The sequence below is a fragment of the Canis lupus genome, chromosome 7, assembly GCF_011100685.1.
Source record: "Canis lupus familiaris isolate Mischka breed German Shepherd chromosome 7, alternate assembly UU_Cfam_GSD_1.0, whole genome shotgun sequence".
NCBI classification, from domain to species: Eukaryota; Metazoa; Chordata; class Mammalia; order Carnivora; family Canidae; genus Canis; species Canis lupus.
Window position 1 is genome coordinate 43,335,546 of NC_049228.1, and position 17,628 is coordinate 43,353,173.

Consider the following 17,628-nt stretch of genomic DNA (forward strand, 5'->3'; position numbering starts at 1 on the left):
CACAAAGGGTAAAAATGAGGTGGGCTGCACCCCACCACCTCAGAAAGTCAGTGGCATCAACAATCATATATATGGTTGCATTTGAATCCCACAACAACCCTCTGAAATAGGTACTATTTTCTTTACCCCTACAGATGAAGAAACAAGTAGAAGAGAGTAAAGTAACTTGCCCCAGGTCACTGAAGGGACGGAAGAACCAGAATCAAAGTTCAGGCAGTCTCTCTATCTAGATTCCATGCTCTTAACACCTCTTTACCAGGGCTAGAAATTGCTGTGAGGAGAAGAGCATGCTGGGGAGGGAGGTGGGGACTGAGGGTGGCTTTGAGACCATATTCCTGAGTGCCTTCATCAGTGTCGTTCAGAAGAGAAGTGCTCCTACTCTCTGGCCTCAGTGTAAGGAGGGACTCCTGAGAGGTAAACTACTGTCACTTCCTCTTGCCTCTACTGCCCTAAGTCAAATGACTGATCTGATAAAAACACCAACACTTACACATCTCTCCTGTGCCACAAACTCTTCATACCCCAAGGAGGATTTGATTATCCTCTGGCTCTGTCTGAGATCAAAAAGCCCAAACGAGGGAATAAAGAACGTCTACACGGAACCAGTGAACTACTGCCAACATACCAGTCAGTAAATGGAGCCTCCCCTGCAGATACAACTTAGAGGATGGGCAGAGAAGAGAGAGACAGAGGCAGAAGGAAATTCTGTCAGGACAAAGACAGAGACCAGACTCACCAGAGAGGAGCCCTGTCTGTTCAATCAAAAGCAGAAATGTAGAATAGACACAGGACAGGGAAGGAGGACAAGTGTCTCTGGAGACACCAGGGACAGATGAAGAAAGCAGATACTGTCTGCCTAATTCTACGTGCCATGTGGGACCTGGTCAACCACACTGCTGCTCACACGTGCAGCTGAGCACTAGGATGCCCCATCCTGATGCCGCCAGTTGCCTCACCAACTTCTGTGCCATTGAAAGAGAAGCAGAGAGTTTCCAAAGAAAGGAAAGGTCTGGATAGTGAGGAGGTAGTGCCTCTGCCCCAAGGGTGCTGGCAGTGGCAGTGCTCCAGCCTGAGCCTATGCAGCCTCCAGGCCTGGTGCCTTGACTTCTCCAGGAGAAGGAACCTTTTCACTGATGCTATACTTTTCCTATCCGCTCTGTCTACTGACTGCTACAGCCCCTCCATCTCCCAATCAGGCCTGCTCCCAGCTATTCAGCTCAGACATCAAATAGAAAAGAAATAAACTCAGACTATAAACGGAAGAGCTGCCAAAAGGCCAAATGAAAGTAAAGGTGGGCAGCCCCAGTGGCCCAGCAGTTTGGCGTCGCCTTCAGCCCGGGGTGTGATCCTGGAGACCCCGGATTGAGTCCCACATTGGGCTCCCTGCATGGGGCCTGCTTCTCCCTCTGCCTGTGTCTCTGCTTCTCTCTCTGTCTGTCGTGAATAAATAAATAAAATCTTAAAAAAAAAAAAAAAAAAGAAAGTAAAGAAGGTATACAACTAGAACAAAACCCACCCCATGCACATTCCAGTCTCCACCAAAACCCAGCCTGCTTTATCGGTAACTGAGTGCTCTTCTGCACCTGTCCAACCGGCCCTTGCTGCACCAACTAGTGCAGAGAACGGGCCCGGATGTCTGAGCCCGCCCACCAGCACCCTCCCACTCCTTAGCTCCTGCTTTCCCAGAGCAGGTTTGCAATGTACTCAAGACTGTTTCCACTACCACTCTCTCCACCACTCCTGCTCCTACCTCTCAGCCTGAGAATCTCTAGGAACCAAATCTCTACTCCATCCTGAGGTTTCTGGTCCAGAGACAGAGTCAATTGCAAACAAACCCTTAGAAAACATCGGCCCCTTGTTTTAAGCTGAAGCCGAAAACAACACATCAGAATCAGTCCTCTTCAGTAACTCCTACCCGAAACTTTTGTAGGACAGAAGGATTTCACAAGATAATCACCCTTTTAGGGAAAGGATCAAAGCACCTCAGAGATATGCCACCAATTCTTTCCACACTCTGACCTGGCTCAAGGTCTTTCAGTGACTTACCACCTGCCAATTCTTCAGCTGTCTTCCGAACCCAACTACACTGCTTTATCTTAAGAGCCCTAGGGTAGCCCGGGTGGCTCAGCGGTTTAGCGCCACCTTCAGCCCAGGGGGTGATCCTGGAGACCCGAGATTAAGTCCTACGTCAGGCTCCCTGTATGGAGCCTGCTTCTCCCTCTGCCTCTCTCTCTCTCTCATGAATAAATAAATGTTTTTTTTTTTGTTTTTTTTTTTAAAAAGAGCCCTGACAGGGGCCTCTTAGCCCCATATGCTCCAGGGAGGGGACTGACTTGGAAACAGCGTGTGAATACAATCCTGGTACAGCTATGAGGCCCAAGGAAAAAGAAGAGCCTGGGCCGCCCGCATGGGGCTATCCCAGGGCACAAAGACAAAGTGCTCTAGTCCTTGCCATGTCTGGATGGCTGAATTCAGAACCTCACAGGCATTCACAATGCAGAGCGGCTATGGCCTTTCACTGCCAGGTGAGGCAAAAAGCTAGAAATACCACCCACATCTCGTCCCCTTCACAAGGTTTACTGACGGACCTTGCTGATTCAGATCCCACCCAAAACAAACAAAACCAGCAGATTAGACAAATTTGCACTGAGGTGACTACACGAGATTTTAACTATATTTATGAAAACCCACACAAGAGAAAACGAAATTTTTTTTTTTTATTTTTATTTATTCATGATAGGCACACAGTGAGAGAGAGAGAGGCAGAGACACAGGCAGAGGGAGAAGCAGGCTCCATGCACCAGGAGCCTGACGTGGGATTCGATCCCGGATCTCCAGGATTGTGCCCTGGGCCAAAGGCAGGCGCCAAACCGCTGCGCCACCCAGGGATCCCAAAAACGAAATTTTTTTAAAGATTTTATTTATTTATTCACGAGGGCACAGGCAGAGGGAGAAGCAGGCTCCATGCAGGGAGCCCGATGGGACTCATTCCCAGGTCTCCAGGATCACGCCCTGGGCTAAAGGCGGCGCTAAACCGCTGAGCCACCAGGGCTGCCCAGGAAAATGAAATCTTTTTTTTTTTTTTTTTTTTTTAGAAAATGAAATCTTAATCTCAACCTCTCCACCCCCATCTTTGCCAACAATTTTTCTTTTTTATTTTCTTTTAAAAAATATTTTATTTAAATTCAATTTGCCAACATATAGTATAACACCCAGTGCTCACCCCATCACGTTCCCCCCTCCATGCCCATCACCCAGTTGCCTCATTGCCCCAACCCTCCTTCTGCAACCCTTTGTGTGTTTCCCAAAGTTAGGAGTCTCTCATGGTTCGACTTCCTCTCTAATTTTCCCCACTCAGTTTCCCTCCTTTCCCTTATGGTTCCTTTCATTATTTCTTATATTCCACAGAAGAATAAAGTTATATGAGGATTGTCTTTCTCTGACTGACTTATTTCACTCAGCATAATATCCTCCAGTTCCATCCACATCAAAGCAAATGGTGGGTATTTGTCCTTTCTGATGGCTGAGTAATATTCCATTGAATATAGATACCACATCTTCTTTATAACAATTTCTTCTCAATAGAGTAGCTATAGCAGGTCATATTACTGTTTAACAGCACCAAATTGGAGACATTCATTTGTCTTCAAAGATCTCGGTGATAAATCCAGTATGAAAATGAAATGTCAAGTTAACTCAGTGAGATTCCAGCCCAAAATGGCCTGAGACACCAAGGACCTGTGACTACCTGCTGTTCTACCACCTATCCTCATCTTGGACGCTACTCCAGTTGGCATCAGAGGAGTATAAACACAGCAAGCTGCCACACCCATAGATCCTTCCCCTGAGGTTAATTCAAGCAGCTATGCCAGGGAGTCAGGGGCATCCTGTCCTTGTCCCTGGGAATGATTTTCTTTGTTTCTCCTTGAACAAATGACAAGGTCTCTGATCTCCAGTTAATTTATAGGTAAACTAGGAGCAGTTTGGAAAGAGGGGACAACACCACCAAACTCATATGGCTTTTGAGAGGATTAAATGAAATCTTGTCTAGATGGAGCCCAACATAGCAGGCCACCAAGCATGTGTGTTTCCTTCCATACTTGTTCAAGGAAGGGCCAATGAGAACACGGAATTAACCCCTCGAAGCTGCCCTCTGTAGTGTCATATAGTTAATGCCAGATACCAGACACATACTTCTAAATCATCACCCCAAGTATCCAGGGACACCCAACTGCTAGAAAAGCGAAATCTGGAGACGCAAAAGAGAATTTTGCTGCTTTATTATGGAAAGAGTAGAATCCAAAAAGATCATCTTTCCCAATCCCTCACCCCAGGCAAGGATCCCATTTAAACCATTCCACATTAAGGACACTCTTCTAGGGGCACCTGGGTGGCTCGGTTGAGCGTCTCCCTTCGGCTCAGGTTGTGATCTCAGGGTCCTGGGATTGAGTCCATCAGCCTCCTCACAGTGAGCCTGCTTCTCCCTCTGCCTATGTTTCTGCCTCTCTGTCTCTCATGAAAAAATAAAATACAATTGTAAAAGAAAAAAAAAAAGATACTTTTCTGGCTGTGAAGACCCCAGACTAGTTTTCACATAGTATTCCTGAGGAAGTCTGGCTCCAGTGGTATCCAAGGTTCTCCTGGTCACTACACTACTGCTAAATCAATTACCAGTATTAAGCTGTTAAATCCTATATGCTTTGATGTTAAGCTACCAATGACAGAACCTGAAAACTGCAAGTCACACTCCTCTGAGAGTAAGAACTCTCAGTGGACTTGGTTGTACTCATTCTGTCTTCTCTGGATTGAATCCCAACGCTCATAGCCCTGACTCGTCAACCTACAATGTACAACTCTTCAAATACTTTTCTTGCCCTTTAGCTTCAGGATCTAGATAGAGAAAGGATCGGAGTCAGAGAATGACCAATTCATTGAGAATAAAAAGGGGGTTGTAGGCACACCTGGGTGGCTCAGTGGCTGAGTGTCTGTCTTTGGCTCAGGGCATGATCCCAGAGTCCTGGGATCAAGTCCCACATCGGGCTCCCTGTGAGGAGCCTGCTTCTCCCTCTGCCTGTGTCTGTGTGTCTCTCTGTGTCTCTCATGAATTAATAAATAAAATCTTAAAAAAAAAAAGTCAGGCAGTTGTAAACATATCCAGACAACTAGGTGGCCCAGCTCTGGCTAACAGGGCCAGCACTATGCCAGCTAACCATTAGGTTCCACCATATCCTCAGACTATATGAGGGGAGTCTGTGGTCCAGAGTAGGGAGTCTTACCTTTTGAGCTTGGGCAGGTTCAGTGAGGACGAGGGTGAAGAGGCCCAGGCAGATTTCCTCATGCTGTGGGGGGCCTTTGCATACCTAGGATATGAGGAAGGGAAAAAAAACTAGTTGTCACTCACAGGAGGAAAGTTCCTGAACAGTTTCTCCCAGAAAACTTGGGACCTCCTGAATAATCTGCATAGGAGAATCATTAAATCTTCTATCCGATGACTTCCTTCTCCTAAAAGTGATGAAGTTATCTGTTTCAGGAAAGAGGTGGAGGGAAAGGACAGAGCCTACTGTTTTCTCCAAGGGTTGATACAGGCCAGGAGAAGATAAGAAAGTGTTTAAAGTGGAAAGAAAAGGGGCACCCGGCTAGCTCAGTCAATGGAGTGAGAAACTCTTGATCTCCATGTTGGATACAGTGGTTACTTAAAATCTTTAAGGGCACCTGGGTGGCTCAGTCAGTTGAGGTTCCCACTCTTGGTTTTGGCTCAGGTCACGATTTCATGGGTCCTGAGATGGAGCCACATCAGGCTCCACGCTCAGCAGGGACTCTGCATGAAAGATTCTCTCCTTCTGCCCCTCCCTCTCTCATATATGCCTGTGCTCTCAAAATAAGTAATAGGGGTGTCTAGGTGGCTGAGATAGTTGAGAGTTTGCATTTGGCTCAGGTCATGACCTCATGGTCCTGGGATGGAGTCTCGCATCGAGCTCCATCCTACTCAGGGAACAGTCTGCTTCACCCTCTGCCACCTGCCCCCACTGTTTTGTGCACATGCGTGTGCTCTCCCTCTCTCAAATGAACAAAGTCTTAAAATAAGTAAATCTTTAGAGAAAACTTAAAAAAAAAAATCCTACTCTACCACCTTTACCAGACCTTAACAGCCTTTAGGAGGGAGGAAGAAGGGATCCCTGGGTGGCGCAGTGGTTTGGCGCCTGCCTTTGGCCCAGGGCGCGATCCTGGAGACCCGGGATCGAATCCCACATCGGGCTCCCGGTGCATGGAGCCTGTTTCTCCCTCTGCCTGTGTCTCTGCCTCTCTCTTTCTCTCTCTCTATCATAAATATTTAAAAAAAAAAAAAAAAAAAAGGAGGGAGGAAGAAGCTGCAGAGCAATTCACGGGGTGATAAGCATACTTATCAAGTCAAGACCTTGGACAAATCATTGAGCCTGTGGTATTCGTAAGGTGAAGACACAATAAAAATAATATACTACTAATAAAAAGGAAATATTTACTTAACGTTCACTATGTGCCAGGAATTACTCTAAGATCCTTACAGGTACTATTTAAAGTCCTTTCAATCTTACAGATTAAGAAATATTAAGGATCATGGGGCACCTGGCTGGCTCAGTCGGTTAAGGATCTGACTCTTGGTTTTGACTCTGACTCTTGTTTTGGTCCTGATCTCGGGGTCATGAGGTGGAGCCCTAAGTTGGGCTCTGTGCTAGGTGTGGAGCCTGCTTAATCTCTCTCCCTCTGCCCCTCCCTTCCTCTAAAAAAAAAGGGGGGGGAGAGTGTAAAGGATCAAATATGCGAGAATAACTTGCAAAGAAAAAAAGTCACTAAAGAACAGAGTTATTTTTAAAAGTTGTTATTTAAAGTCACCTAAGCACCAAGAGACAGATTCCCACATTGAGAGAGAGAGGGGAGCTGGGAAGCCCAGTTCCAGGAGCCTAGACAGTTACTTCACACTCGATTCCCAACCACTTAAGTCTTTCTTTCTTTTGGATCACATCTCAAAGCTTCCAAAGCAGAAGTGGACGGAGGAGAGCATAATACTCACGTGAGCATTGAGGGCATCATTGGCCTCCCTCTCTGAGACACCAGTAGTCATCGATGTCACAATGCTCATGCATCTTTCTAATCTCTGTGAAGGGGTGAGAAAAAGTTCAGAGTGTGTCACACCACCATCTACAAAGTATTTCTGACCTCAAAAAAAGTTTTCAAGAAATGTAAACCTCACCATACTCTAGATCTACCAGTTTACAAGTGAGGTTACACGGGGATATAATCAGCTAAGTCCAGAGGGTGGAAAACATGACAGATTACCTAGGTCTTTATTTTTTTTATTTTTATTTTTTTAAGATTTTATTTATTTGGGGCAGCCTGGGTGGCTCAGTGGTTTAGTGCCGCCTACAGCCCAGGGCCTGATCCTGGAGACCTGGGATGGAGTCCCACCTCAGGCTCCCTGCGTGGAGCCTGCTTCTCCCTCTGCCTGTGTCTCTGTCTCTCTGTGTGTGTGTATCTCATGAATAAATAAATGAAATCTTAAAAAAAGAAAAGAGAGAGAGAGAGAAAGAGAGAGAGAGAGAAAGAGAGAGAGAGGCAGAGACACAGGTAGAGGGAGAAGCAGGCTCCATGCAGGGAGCCCGAAGTGGGATTCGATCCCGGGTCTTCAGGATCAGGTCCTGGGCTGAAGGCGGCACTAAACTGCTGAGCCACCTGGGCAGCCCAGTACCTAGGTCTTTAACGTACAAATTGCAAGAAAAAAAAGCAGGAAGGGGGAGACCCATGTATTAAAATAGGCTTAAGATTATAGCCCACTGAGGGGGGGCTCAGTCAGTGGAGCACATGACTCTTGATCTCAGGTCATGAATTCAAGCCCCATGTTGGGTATAGAGTTTACTGGGGGAAAAAAAAAGAAAGGATTATAACCCATTGAATAAAATAAGAATCCATACTAATAGATACACCCATAATGAATACATAGAGAAGGAAAGCTCTCCCTCACACTGGAATGTCAACTAATAATGCATTAGAAACAACAGGAACAAGAAGGGATTCAGGAGTGTCTCAGTGGTTGAGCGTCTGCCTTTGGCTCAGGATGTGATCCCAATTTGGGGGTCAAGTCCCACATCAGGCTCCCTGTGAGGAACCTGTTTCTCCCTCTGCCTATGTCTCTACCTTTCTCTCATGAATAAATAAATAAAATCTTAAAAAATAAAGAAGGGATTCAGGCGAGTGTCATCAATGGGCACTAAGTCAAAGGTGAAGCTGCACAAGAGAATATTTACGTGGGTCAAAATACTTAATTACACAGAGGAAAGAATAACTGCAGGAAATGCTGGAAGATACCACCTTAAGCAAGTGATCAAAATTAGTTATCACTGATAAGGACACAAACGGACTCGTGACACATATGCCTCAACACCATGCACTGATGACACTAGAACAGTACTTGTTCTTTTCTGGCCAAAATTGAATCATCTCAACCCAGTCATGGAAGAAATTTCAGACAACCCAATTTCAGAGATATTCTACAAAATAACCGACCTGTCTAAAGTGTTTAAAGTCATCAAAAATAGAGACTAAGAATCTGCTTTAGATTATAGAATGCACCTAAACTCAACTTGTGATCCTAGACACCATATCAACATTATCGGGACAACCGTTAAATCTGAGTATGTTCGGGACACCTGGGTGGCTCAGTGGTTGAGTGTCTTGCCTTTGGCTCAGGGCATAATCCCAGAGTTGTCTTGGGATTGAGTTCCACATCAGGGTCCCTGCATGGAGCCTGCTTCTCCCTCTGCCTGTGTCTCTGCCTCTCTCTCTCTCTCTCTCTCTCATGAATTAAAAAAAAAAAAAACTGAGTATGTTCCGTAACAGTAGCATATTGATGTTAAATGTTCTGATCTTGACAACAGAACAGTGGTTATGTAACTGAAGATCTTTGTTCTTAGGAAATACACAATAAGTATTTAAATCCTAAGTGGCCTCATGGCTGCAACTTATTCTCAAAAGTTTAAAACAATATGTATAGAGAGAAATAATGTCAGTAGCTGTTGAATCTGGGTGAAGAATATATGAGTTCTAGGTATTATTTTTCTAAGCTTGAAATCATTTTATTTTTTTAAAGATTTTATTTATGAAATCATTTTAAAATAAAAAGCTTTTAAAAAATTAAGAAACACTGGAGTGCCTTGGGTGGCTTAGTGGGTTAAGAGTCTGCCTTCGGCTCAGGTCATGATCCTAGGGTCCTGGGATCAAGTCTCACATTGGGCTCCTTGCTCAGCAGGGAGTCTGCTTCTCCTTCTTCCTTTGCCCCTAACCCGTTACTCTCTCTCTAATAAAATCTTTACAAAAAATTTAAAGAAACAAATTGGGACGCCTTGGTGGCACAGTCGGTTGAGCATCTGACTCTTAGTTTCAGCTCAGGTCATGATCTCAGGTCCTGGGATCGAACCCTGTGTTGGGCTATGCACTCTGTACAAGGTCTGCTTAAGATACTCTCTGCCCCTCCCCTTGTTCTCTCTCTTTCTAAAATGGATAAATCTTAAGAAAAAAAATTAAAGAAGCATATCAAATGCAACGTTGCAGTCCTTGTCTGAACACTGATTTGAACAACCAGCTATAAAAAGAACTTATGAGACAATGAATTTGAGCAATATTTTATTACATTAAGGAATTACTATTAATATTTTTAGGCATGACATCATTGTTATGTTAAAAAAAATTCTTCCCTCACAGACGTACAGATGAAGTATCTGCAAAGGAAATTATTTATCTTGGATAAATATCACTGGATTTGTTTCAAAATAATCCAGAGACTAGGGGGAGATAAAACAAGATTGCTGTGGACTGGTAAGTACCAAAGCACAGTGGTGGCTCCAGCGGAATCATACTATTCTCCCTACTTTTTTATGTTTGAAATGTCCCCCCAAAAAGTTAAAAATAAACTAAAAAAAATGAATGTGAGAAAAGGACTAATGAACAAAAGGCCAAATTGCTCAAGCCTCTGGTCACACAAAGGTGGGGACGGCTGCATTAAAGCCCACCCAAAGCCACTCTAAGTTTCAAAGGCCAAGTCTAACATGGCAGGTGCTCATTATTCTAAGGAGATCTTAGTCACTGGTCCCTGTTCCAAAGAAGCTAAACACTAAATATTGAGAAGATACTGACAGACGTATCTCTCATTAAATCAGCAAGCCTCTCCATTATCACCACCTAAATTACTTCTTGGCATCATTTAAAACTTTATATTTAGGACTAACTCCAAAACTCTTAAGGAAAACCAATACCCAATTCCCAGTGATGGTGATGCTGGCAAACTGAACAGAGGCAGGCAACTTACTTCCCTCCAATCCTACAGGTCGTCACAAACATTTTGCTGAGAAGTGAATCCACTGAAGCATTGAGAGGAACCCATGAATAAAGGCAATGGAAAAGTGGTGTAGGAATGAAGGATGGTCATACGTCTCTCCCTTCATAGCACCCTAAGGCTGCCAGCATCCATTCCTGACCTGAAGCACAGGATGGTGCAGAGAACTGAGTGTTATGGCAAGGAGTTCCCACAACCACAAACCTCTGACCTATATCAAGCCCAAAGCCATTCCAATTTGAAGGTATCACAATCTCACTGCCCATCAGGTCTGACTAGCCTCCAAATTAGGTCAGATGAGCACACTGAGCCTTCACACAAAGCACCTGTGTACTTGTGAGGCGCATTGATCACATGAAAGCTGAGCTGTGAGTTCCAGCTCCGGCTCTGGCTCCCACAGGAGAAGAGGGAAGGAAAAACATTAGAATGGATTCTCCCTTTTTAAATCGCATCCCTGTCTAACCCAAGGTAGTTATCAGTGACTGGAGAACCAGTTCCTCCAGTTACTACATCTGCATCCTAAAATTCTAGAGATTACTTCCTACTCGGAGGAGGAAGTCTCTGCTGAATCAATAGAGATGCAAGAGAAGTCAAACAGCAGCTAGCTAACGAGCACACTGACAAGCACGGCAGAGAAGCACCCCACTGCCTGCCACTTTAAGCTAATCTGGGGTGAGTTCCTTGGACTCTCTAAACTCTGATTTTTCTCATCTGAAAAACAGAAACAGGCACCTGGGTGGCTCAGTTGATTGGGCATCAGACTCGATTTCAATTCAGGTCATGATCTCACGATCTCAGGATCGCCCCAGGTCAGCTCTGTACTCGCAGGAAGTCTGCTTGAGATTCTCTCTTCCACTCCCTCTACCCCCTCCCCTGCTCATGCTCTCTCAAAATTAATTACTTAAGTTTTAAAACGTTGCTTGTTTAAAAAAAAAAAAAAAACGAACATTATGAGGTTAGTCTGAGGATTACACAAGATAATGTATGTGAAAGCTTCCTGTCCTAATTACCCTCTGTACACTTCGTCTTCTAGGAGAGAAGAGGAAAGGAAGGGTGCCAGAGGTGGGAGAAGGCATGACTTCTGGGCTTTGCACCACGATCTGCATGCAAAGCTGGGTACACGACCCTAAGGAATGGCTGAGTTTCTGGCTATGATGTAACACACAGAGACCTTGGACAGAACCACATTTCTCTAGGCCCCTCCTTGATATTCGAAGCTCCACTCAGAAGCTTGAGTCACTTCTTCGGGTCACTGCCCAGTCAAGACAAAAGCGGCCTCTTGGAATAGAGTGGCCCAGTTAAGGACATACAAAGTGGGAGAGTCTAGAATCTGGAGGGACGGATAAAAGCCATGAGGAGAGAAAAGTGAGGACCAGTCCTTTCCAGGCAACTGAAATGTAAAAGGTTCTGCTCTTCCCAAACTACAGAAATAACTTTTCCAAACAGAGATGGGAGACCTAATTACAAAGGATTAAAAAAAACAAAAACAAAAACAAAAAAACAAAGGATTCAGAGCCACAGGACTACAACCTGTCAAAGAGGGTTGCAGGATGTCAAACCCTACAACCAAGTAGCAGTACCCCTACTACTCCCCCAGTCCCCAGAGGCCCTCAGTAAACACGTAATCATACATGCAGTTGCCAACAATTGCTTCAGAGTAAGCCCTCCATGACAGGACCTCAGAGAGCTGAGTAAATATTTACCATTGCTAGGAGCTCCTGAAATCATTTTTCTAGTACCAAGACTACCTGACCATGTTCTTCCCTGACAGAAGCAATAGACGGAGCAGAGGCAGAGAAGGGGAAGGCCTTCCAAGTGGCCAGTTGGACTGGGGACTAAAGTCAGAGAGATCCCCCTAACCTCCCAGTTTCTGCTCCCTCAGACAGGTGAACATACTATACATATTGCTCTCTTACGGGAAGTCAGTGGCCCTGAAAGAGGAAATACCACTCTCTTCAGGAAAAGAAGATGTGCTCCAATCTACAGAGTCCTCAAAAGCCTACATTGGTGAGGAGCTACTAAATAGGAATACGCTAGGTTCCAAGTACTCTACAGCCAAGAATCCCACATCAGGGAAATGAGGATTTCAGGGGAAAAAATGAGAGATAGCTCAAAGCCTGTTCCCTGGAGATTCTTCAGACAAGGCATGGATACACCTTGACCCAGTGCAACCTTAGACCTGTCCACAGCTTGGGAGGAAGTTCTAACTCATCCGAGCCACTGGTCCTGCTTTAAGCCTGACTTCAAAGTGGACCAGGTCCTTCCTAATGAGGAATGAAAGACAGCTGTGGGCCCAGAGACTAAGAGCTGAATGTTCCAACCAGCTCCAATCTCTGGCACTATATTTATCTCATTTCCCAAACTGGAAAGGGTCGGGCAAGAATCTCCCCTTCAGAGAGGAACAGAGCCAAAGAGAAGCAAGGATCCAACAAACACTCCCTTGGGTAAGAGTCACAGGCCTGGTGGGCATACTCGTCAGCAGTGTTTCATGGTCCAGGATGCCCAGGGGCCTCTCCTCATCATGTCCAGCTACAATGACCCCAGCCTCTTCACTACTTTGACCAGGTGCAGGAGTGGGTGTTTGTTTTTTTCCCCTTCCTTGTGGGCATGCTCACTCAATCTTCAGATGATAAGCTCTGTAAAGCAGATGTGGGTCTCCCTCATCCTACTTTCCTGAGACTCTGCGCATAGGAAGCATACACGATTAGGAAGCTCCCTCTGTGTTCCTGCGCAACAGGTAGGCCTGGGATGCAAACCACCACGGCAGAATAGAGACCAGTCAACAGCAGGTTTTGATAACGTCTGTATGCAGAGCTCTGTGGGGAGACCCAGAGAAAGAAGCCAGTAAGTCGGACCCTTAGAGACACTCTGGTCCAGCGGGAACTACACACATGGGTTAAAAGCAATGGCGAGGCTGGAAAATTCAAATGCAAAGGGTAAAGGCCAAAGAAGGAAACAGGGAAGCCAAGACATGCTGGAAATATCTACAACAGGAAGGACAGGAGGAAAAGAGAGAGAGAGAGAGAGCATCCCGCCCCCCCCCCCCCCCGGAAACAGTTGAAAGTTCATGCTCAGTCCAAAAAAGCAAAATAAATAAATAAATAAATAAATGTTTCCTCCTTTATGGTTCTCTCCTGTCCTACCACTGAGCTCACTGGCAAGTGTCCCTGTTCAGAGCAGGATGCTGTACCACTCTGCAGAGGCAAGATGAACCCTGCCAATCAGGGTGGGGAACAGATTTTTCATCCAAGCTTGGGGTCTTTTCCCCTCCACCCAAACTGGGATCAACCATGTTCTTTCTACAATTCTAGGGCTGCGGTACCAGACTGGGCTTAATAAACACTCTGACAACGACTGTGGCCATTCCTTAAAAAGTGGGTAATTCAAAGTGCCAGACAATCCCAGTCATTTTTATTTGTTTTGGGAATACATTATTTTTAGTAGCATTGTTGATGTTCCTAATTCTATCTACCTCAGCTGACAGAAATAGCAGTAGAAAAATTCTGATTTCTCTAAATGCACACAGAATTATGGGGGAGAAGCAGGACAGAAAAGCAGCGTGAGCATACATCTGTCGGTGGATGATCCAAAAAGCCATATCCAGCCACCTTGTTCAAAGTTCATTTCTGCATCTGTTCCATCATTTTTTCAAACCTAAACCATGAATTCCTCCTGTGTGCCTGCCCACCCTGTACTAGCAGGTAGTGGTAGCAGCAGTGACCGCGTCAGAAGCAGGGAGACGGCCAGGGAGGCGCCCGGATAACCACGGAGTCGACTGCGTTAGGGCTCCGCAGTCAGGGCTCAGCCCTGGGTCTCCCCACAGTGCTCTGGCCCGTCAGGGACAAGGGAGGGGGCCAAGGCGGCATGGCGGGGGGGGGGGGGGGGGGTCCAGTGCGCAGCGTGACCTCCCTGGAGCCGCGCGCCGTCTGCTTCCCAAGGGCGGTGCCCCCAGTCACCGCACCGCTGCGCGGGCTGGGACTTCGTGCGCACCCCTGCTTCTCGGGTCCCGTCCCCAGGTCAGTGCGGTGGACACCCCACCCCGGCACCCCGGCCGAGGCAGGGCCGGTGCGCAGGCGAGCTGGGGCCTCCGCGCGGAAACCAATGTCAACAATACGGCCGGCAGAGCCTCGAACGCCCCCCACCCGTCTCGGTCCCGGGGCTGCTGTTGCCATGACAACCTGTCCAGGAAGTTGGCCCGCGCTCCTTCCTCCAGGAGCAGGAAGTCTGCAGCAGCGCTCGCGTCGCCTCGGAAAACCCCCGCAGGCCGCGTCCCCGACCCCCCTGCCCGTGTCCATTCCGGGGCCCTCCTCGGCCCGTGGCTTGGATCCCTTCCCCACCCCCACACCTACCTCCTCTAACTCATCCTTGGCATCCAAACTGGTGGAAAGTAGCAGCCTCCCCCCTCCTGGGGCTCCTGCTCCCGCTCCTCCTCCACCTCCCGCTGCTCCCGAAGCAGCTGCTGCTGCTGCCCCCTTTCCCTTCTGTAACTCCATGGCTGCGGCCACCAGACGGGAGGAGGCCCGGGGGCCGGCGCTCCGAGCGGGGCCGGGCAGGGGTCCCCGCGCCGAGGACCCCCTCTGGGTCCTGTGCCTGCAGGGGCGCTGCCGCCCGGGGCGCTGGCTGAGGGTCTGCCTCTCGGAGGCGCGCAGGGCAGCCTTCCGCCCCGCGGGACGGACGGAGCCCTCTCGGTCTCGCACCCCGACAGGCACAGGAGCCCCTAAGTGTCTGCCTCGGGAGTCCTGCCCCTGAGGTAGGGGTGGGAGCCCTTCCTGGCTGGGGCCCCGAGGTCCCTTTGGATCCGGCCCCCCGGGGTGAGGGTGAGGCAGTGCGCGCTACAGGGCGACACGGAGGACCAGCTTCTCCCCACACCACACACGGGCGGCCATGGTGGAAGGGCGGGGGGCGGGGAGGCTGAGGGCGGCGGCGGCGGTGGAGGCGGCGGCGGCGGCGGCGGCGGGGAGGGCGCGCGGAAACCGGAAGTGAGCGGCCGCGAGCCCAGCCTCCGCCAATGGCGGCTTCCGCGGTGGCGCGGAGGCTCGCAGGAGCAGGCCGAAGACCAGCGGCAGGCTTTTCCCCCGGCGGCCAATGGCAGTGAGGCCAGCCTAATGGACAACCGGAGTGCCCAATCGCATTCGCCGTTGCTCTCGGGGGGCGGGACTGGAAGGCTTCCTGGAGAGGGGTGGAGCGCGAGGCGATCAGGAAGGGGAGGCTGCGCCTGCGCGCGCTGACAGGCGTGGCCTGGCGCGCATGCGCGTGGCCGGCCTCTGCTCTCCTTCCAGGAGCGTGGGGCGGGGTGGGTACGCGGACCGCGAACCGGCGGTTCTTGGCCGGGGTTGAGGATGTGGCGCCGTCGGCTGCTGCGGGAACCGGTACGCGGACCGGCTCCGCCCTCGTGCTGACCGGGTCTGAGCCGCGGCGCTGCCGGTTCCTCGGGAGCCCTGACGACGGCTTAGATCCGGGACGCGAGACCCGGGCGCCTGGCCTGCTGTGTGCGGGGCGCTCGGGGCTGCCTTCCGGAGGGTCACTGTGTCAGCGAAGTTGTGCAGATGGTGGCTGCAGGGCGCTCTTTTTGCACACTTGTTATGACTTCATACTTTGCACACGTGCCCTGAGACGATGTGGTTGATCTTTGGGGTGACTCGTGCCCGACCTCGTTCTGTGTATGAACCCACTCCTGCGTGTGCAGTGCCGCGGACTGGCTGGCGCCCCCCCCACCCCCCCGAACTCGGACTGCAGGCCTGTGGGTGCTGTGGGCCGGGTGTGCAGCTCTGCCTGCGCGGGCACCTGGACGCAGACGGAAGGCCCACCGAGAAGAGTCCGGGTTAGCGCAGGGCGGCGTGCTCCCTTTGCGTGTGGGGGCTTCCCCGAGCGGGAAGGCAGGGAAGGGTGTCGACTCTGCCAGCACTCACAGCGCCTGGCCCTGGGTGGCGGGGAGACGCGGTGGGAGCTCGGGATGTCGGAGAGCTTGGCGGGCCCGCGGCCGAGGAGGAACTCTTGAGACGGCTTTGGTGCAAAAAGGCGGTTAAAAAAAAAAAAAAAAAAAAGCCCGGGTGGACCGTGGGCAGGGGATTCTGAGGCGTGGCTGGGAGATGAGGGAGGTAAGGAAAAAGGGAGGTGTCCAAGGAACTTTGATATGGTAAAGCAGACTTTCCGGATAGGAGGCCTTCCCTTTGTGCAGCTAAGGTAGTTTTCCCTTTAGTAAAGCATCAAGTCAGGGAGAGTTTCTTGGAGGAAGGTTCTACTCTCCCCATCACAAGTCCTTGTCAGTGGGCGGCATAAATTTTATAAGGAAATTTAATTTTACCTGCATTTCCCTCTACCTTTGTTTCGACACCACTCCTTCGTTTCCAAATCACTGAAGGGGAGCGTGATGTTGGAGCTCCAGGAAATTGAATCTATGGATCTCTGGCAGTTAGGCTATGGATAAGAATGCTTTTTCCTTGTTTTTCGGTGAGACATTTCTAAACTGAGGGAAGACTCTTGTCCTGATGACTGTGATCTTTGCCAGTTAATCATTTGTTTTTCCCTTTCTTAGTTTTAGGACTGCTAGGAGTGCCTGAGGAATGTCACGTGTATCCCAGTGGGGTGTGGGGTGTGGTTTGCAGAGTGTCAGCCTGTGCTTTGTCCTCATCTTGCCTTCCCCCTCATCACTTCGGGGTTGTTTTTTTTTTTTTTTTTAATTGAGCACCATTTAAATGTAGTACTAATTTAAAAATACTTTACTCAGTGGGACGCCTGGGTGGCTCAGCAGTTGACTGATTCTGTGATTTTGCGGTCCCAGGATGGAGTCCCACATCGGGCTCCCTGCATGGAGCCTGCTTCTCTCTCTGCCTCTCTCTCTCTCTCTCTCTCTCTGTCTCTGTGTGTGTGTGTGTGTCTTGGGGTTTAGTTCCAGTTCACATTGGGTGTAGAGATTACCTAGGTAAATATATAAACTTTTGGGCACTGGGATGGCTCAGTCGCTGAAGCCTCTGTCTTCAACCCAGGTCATGATTTCAGGGTCCTGGGATGTAGCCCCACATCCAGCTGCCTGCTCATCAGGGAGTCTGTTTCTCTCTCTTCCGCTGCCCCTCTCCCCACTTGTGTGCATGTGCTCTCTCTCTCTCAAATAAATAAATAAAATCGGGGATCCCTGGGTGGCTCAGCGGTTTGGCACCTGCCTTTGGCCCAGGGCGTGATCCTGGACCCCCCGGGATCAAGTCCCACGTCGGGCTCCTGGCATGGAGCCTGCTTCTCCCTCCTCCTGTGTCTCTGCCTCTCTCTCT

At 48.8% G+C, this 17,628-nt stretch overlaps 1 protein-coding gene across 2 annotated transcripts in view; it reads right to left on the bottom strand.

Moving 5' to 3' along the window:
- Positions 1 to 15,289, bottom strand: part of LOC119872575 (integrator complex subunit 3) — a 39,731-nt gene extending 24,442 nt beyond the window's left edge. For both annotated transcript variants that reach the window (XR_005362399.1, XM_038543295.1), the window contains exons 1-3: positions 14,713 to 15,289; positions 7,049 to 7,132; positions 5,277 to 5,360 (exon numbers count right to left, since the gene is read on the bottom strand). Coding sequence is in view for 1 of the 2 variants with exons in the window: in XM_038543295.1 (XP_038399223.1) it covers positions 5,277 to 5,360; positions 7,049 to 7,132; positions 14,713 to 14,856 (312 nt within the window). In the remaining variant the exon portion in view is untranslated. The remainder of the gene's footprint in view (positions 1 to 5,276; positions 5,361 to 7,048; positions 7,133 to 14,712) is intronic.
- Between the last annotated feature and the right edge of the window lie 2,339 nt (positions 15,290 to 17,628).